General features: G+C 37.2%; 1 protein-coding gene across 1 annotated transcript; it reads right to left on the bottom strand.

Annotated features, from left to right (window-relative positions):
• Window positions 1-3176: 3176 nt before the first annotated feature.
• On the bottom strand, window positions 3177-3899 carry LOC107873824 (histone H4). Its single transcript, XM_047414126.1, has one exon. The coding sequence runs from the start codon at window positions 3634-3636 to the stop codon at window positions 3325-3327; it is 312 nt and encodes a 103-aa protein (XP_047270082.1). The 5' UTR covers window positions 3637-3899; the 3' UTR covers window positions 3177-3324.
• Window positions 3900-4199: the final 300 nt, after the last annotated feature.

Below are 4199 nucleotides of genomic sequence, written 5' to 3' on the forward strand. Positions count from 1 at the left end.
GCACAATCCTGGAAAGTACCATTGGGATGTGGTGAAGTGGATTTTTCGATACTTGAAAGGTATGGTTAATCTTGGTTTGGTCTTTGATAGGAACAAGGTGACATCTAATGATGTTGTTGGGTTTGTTGATTCTGATTATGGTGGTGATCTTGATAGACGCGGATCTCTGTCTGGGTACATCTTCACTTTATGTTCTGGTTCTATTATTTGGAAAGCATCTTTGCAATCTATTGCGGTTCTATCCACTACAGAAGCGGAGTACGTTGCAGCTACTGAAGGTGTGAAAGAGGCTACATGGTTACGTGGTCTTATTCTTGAGCTTAGTGTTTCACAAGATACTACTATTGTGTTCTCAGATAGTCAGAGTGCAATATATCTAACAAAGAATGATGCTTATCACTCCTAGACTAAGCATATTAGTGTGAAGTATCATTATATCAGAGATACAATGACTGTCGGAGAGACTGTAGTTAAGAAAGTACACACTTGGGAGAATCCGGCAAATATGCTTACTAAGCCACTTCCCATTGCTAAGTTCAAACATTTTTTTGAGCTTAGCTGGTGTTTACAACACTTGATTGCCCTTCGGGGCTTTTATGGTAATGACGAGAATCTACTAAATGTGAGTCAAGGTGGAGATTGTTAGAGTTGCCTCACATTATTTGTCTCTCTGCTGACTATGCCTTCCAGCTTGGTTCTTGGCAGTTGCCCAATTGTAGGAAAGTTGAGCAGATCATGTGCCGATTGTGCAGTTACTGGTCACCAGTTTTTCCTGGAAGTGCAGCCTATTTCTCAGGGGCATTTTCTGTATGTTGGTGATATATATTTTCTCTATAACTGCTTGAGGCAGTGTCTTTTCTTGTACTGAAGATCAAAATCTTCTTTATCCTCATTCCTTCATATTTTGAATTCTTGAGGATTTGATTGTACGCTACCTTCCATATAGTGAGCTCGTCGTTGCCTGTGGTTTTTCCCAACTTGGATTTCCACGTTAAATTTGTGTGTCATCTATTTTATTTCTAAATTTCTTTCTTGATTTTATATGTGTGTTGTTCCTTGATGTAAGTGAGTTTCTGACAGTTTTCAAAATTTTGAAACAAATAGATGTTCTCTGCAGATATTCTTGAGAAGCTTCATCTACTTTGCAGATCTCTTTCCTACTTCAGAAAGACGCATTAGAATTTAGAAAAAAAATTCAACCTTGTGAGAAGCCAAACCATCATGCAAAAGAAACGCAAAAGCTGCCCAACTATCCTAGCGGAAAGAACAAAGCAATGATGCAAACTACCATATACAACTGCAAGTTATGGTCACGAGTAACAAATGGCAGAGAAAATAGTTACTAACGGGCTTAAAATTCTAGTCTTGTCACATTGTGTATTCTGTTATATGAAGAATTCTAGGTATGTTTCCGTAAGACCTATGCATCACTCAGCTGTCCACTTATTTCATCACAAAGCACGCAGTAAACTCATTCCACCCATTCAACTACAGGGTAAAGTAGACATATATATCTAGGGAAAGAGCACCATAACGCAAAGCAAATTCAACACGATCAAGTCAAATCTCCCAAAGATGATAAACCAAGATGATTTAAGGAGCAGAAAAAATTTGAAAAATAGCCCAACAAAATTCAATTTGACCTGAACCACAATTCGTAGCCTAAACCCATCCCGTATGATTTTAGACAATTAAGCACGTGAAGAGGATATTCACAAACATCCGACATTAATCAATTCATCCCTCAAATTGTGCAAGTGCTCCCCTAGATTAGGGTCAAGACCTTGTTAAAGGGAATCACACAACAAATGATCAACATAAGCTAATTAACGTAATCAAAGTTCCGTAATCCCACACCCCCTAACAGCCTGTTTGGATGGTGGTTTGCCATGGTTTCATAATGTATGGTACAATATGGTATGGTATGGTACAGTATGGTTTGTTGTTCACTGTGGTTTAATAATAGTTTTTTTGTTTGGATTGATGGTATGGTATTGTATGTTAACGGGTAATTTTACTAAAATACCCCTACTTGTTATAAATTTTCAATAAGGGTATTGATGACGTCGTTTTCTCTGTCAGCTACGTTGAGCTCATCGGCCCATCTCCTTCTTCCACTTCCCACCGTCCTCGTCGTGGTTGGCCTCGCAAAATACCTATACCTATATCTATTCTACCCGAAAATTCTAACCCCAAAAATGGAAAAACCCTAAAAGGCCGGGGTAGCAACGTCTCTTATTTCTTCTGAGGATACTACTATGTTAAATGCTAGGGTGGTGCCGGAGATGGATGCTGTAGTGAAGAAGAGAGTTAAGTTGAAGAAGAGAGTATATAAGGTTAAGAAGAGTAAAAGGGTATAATGGGTTTTAAATAAATTATATAAGGGCAAAGTTGAAAAAAAAAAAGGGAATGCCACACCACCAAATTGGTGGTTCAAGAAATTGCCCCATTCCACCATTTTTAGAAAACCATGGAAACAAACATGGTTCCCATGGTAACCATACCATGGCAAACCACCATCCAAACAGGCTGTAAAATGCATTGCAGCATTCCTTTTCCACCTAAATGCATATGTTTGTCTCTTCTTCCATAGACTGCAACAAGTTTGATAAGCAGCACAATGCTCCAAGAGCTCTTTAATCATATTTATGGCATTTCTCATATGTGCATCTACGTCCTCATTGATATACAGTATGATATAATCACCTTTGAAAACCATATAGAAACAGCAGCATACTCTTCAATCAATAGTTCAGAACAAAGCAAAAGTCATCAATCAACATCAAGGTAAGAAGGAAATGAGATTCAATTTTGATTTGAGACAATAAATCAATATCAAGGTAATCAGCTACTAAAATAAACTACAATTAAACAGAGTCTAGCCATTCAAATTAACAAAGAAACTGTGCAAAAAAGGCAAGTGAATAATAATTAAAAAATAAAAAACATGATCGTCTCCAGTTTGAATCTCTCAAGCAAGAAACTTAGATACTGTGGCCACAAAGTTAATGCTTATCCCACAACTCAGCTTTCTCAACAACAAAGAAATGGAAAGAACTCATATGGAATGAAAATTGATGCATTTCACAAATGTATAAATATGAATTGCACAGATAGTAAAAGTCATTTCAACCAATTATCAACAATACTAGTGAGATGGAAAATAACAATTGAAATTTGTAGAAACTGAACATTGTTCATTGAATAAGCAATGAGAAATTACAATATCCAAAGCTTAAAAAGTAGAACAACGCTTCATAGAAACTAAAATACAGAAACAGCATAAATTTCCATCACATCTACATCTACTACCTAACAACTGCTCTAACCACCAAATCCATAGAGAGTTCTTCCCTGCCTCTTGAGGGCATAAACAACATCCATAGCAGTAACAGTCTTCCTCCTGGCATGCTCAGTGTAGGTAACTGAATCACGAATCACGTTCTCCAAAAAGATCTTGAGAACTCCACGGGTTTCCTCGTAGATCAGACCGGAGATACGCTTCACACCACCCCTACGAGCAAGCCTACGAATAGCTGGCTTGGTAATTCCCTGGATGTTGTCTCTCAGAACCTTCCTGTGCCTCTTGGCTCCTCCCTTTCCCAATCCTTTGCCTCCCTTTCCACGACCAGACATTTTCACACACAGAAATTTGAAGAAGAAAAAGATACTAGGGTTTTGAATTTGAATGAAAAGTAAAGTAGATGGTGGTGGATATTTATATTTGGGGGATTTGGGCGCCGTGAATTTTCGCGGTTCGAAATGTGGCGGGGGGTAAATTGCAGCCGTTAAATATTTGGGGATTTACTTGTTAATCCGACGGATAGAATTGTCGATCCATGTGAGAGGCGGAAACTGAATATGATTGGACGGGGATACGATCCATGTGAAAGAAGATTTAGGCATTTGTTTTCTCTTTCTCGCAGCTCGTTACTACTTAATTATTACTTCCTCCGTTTCATTTTATGTGATTTTTAAATATGTAGTTTGAAATTAGTTTTGAATGTTTATATGATTGCAAATCATTTCATTAAGGAAAATTTTAAAGTTACATATTTTTTTTTCTAATTATAGTGAGGTCAGATTTTTTTTGGACGGATTAAAAAGAAAAGTGTGTCATATAAAATGGGATGTACAAAAGTATTATATAAAAAAAAAAAAATCGACCGAGTAGTTGTGGCTAATACAACCATAAATAC

This window comes from Capsicum annuum, chromosome 6, assembly GCF_002878395.1.
Source record: "Capsicum annuum cultivar UCD-10X-F1 chromosome 6, UCD10Xv1.1, whole genome shotgun sequence".
Classification (NCBI taxonomy): Eukaryota; Viridiplantae; Streptophyta; class Magnoliopsida; order Solanales; family Solanaceae; genus Capsicum; species Capsicum annuum.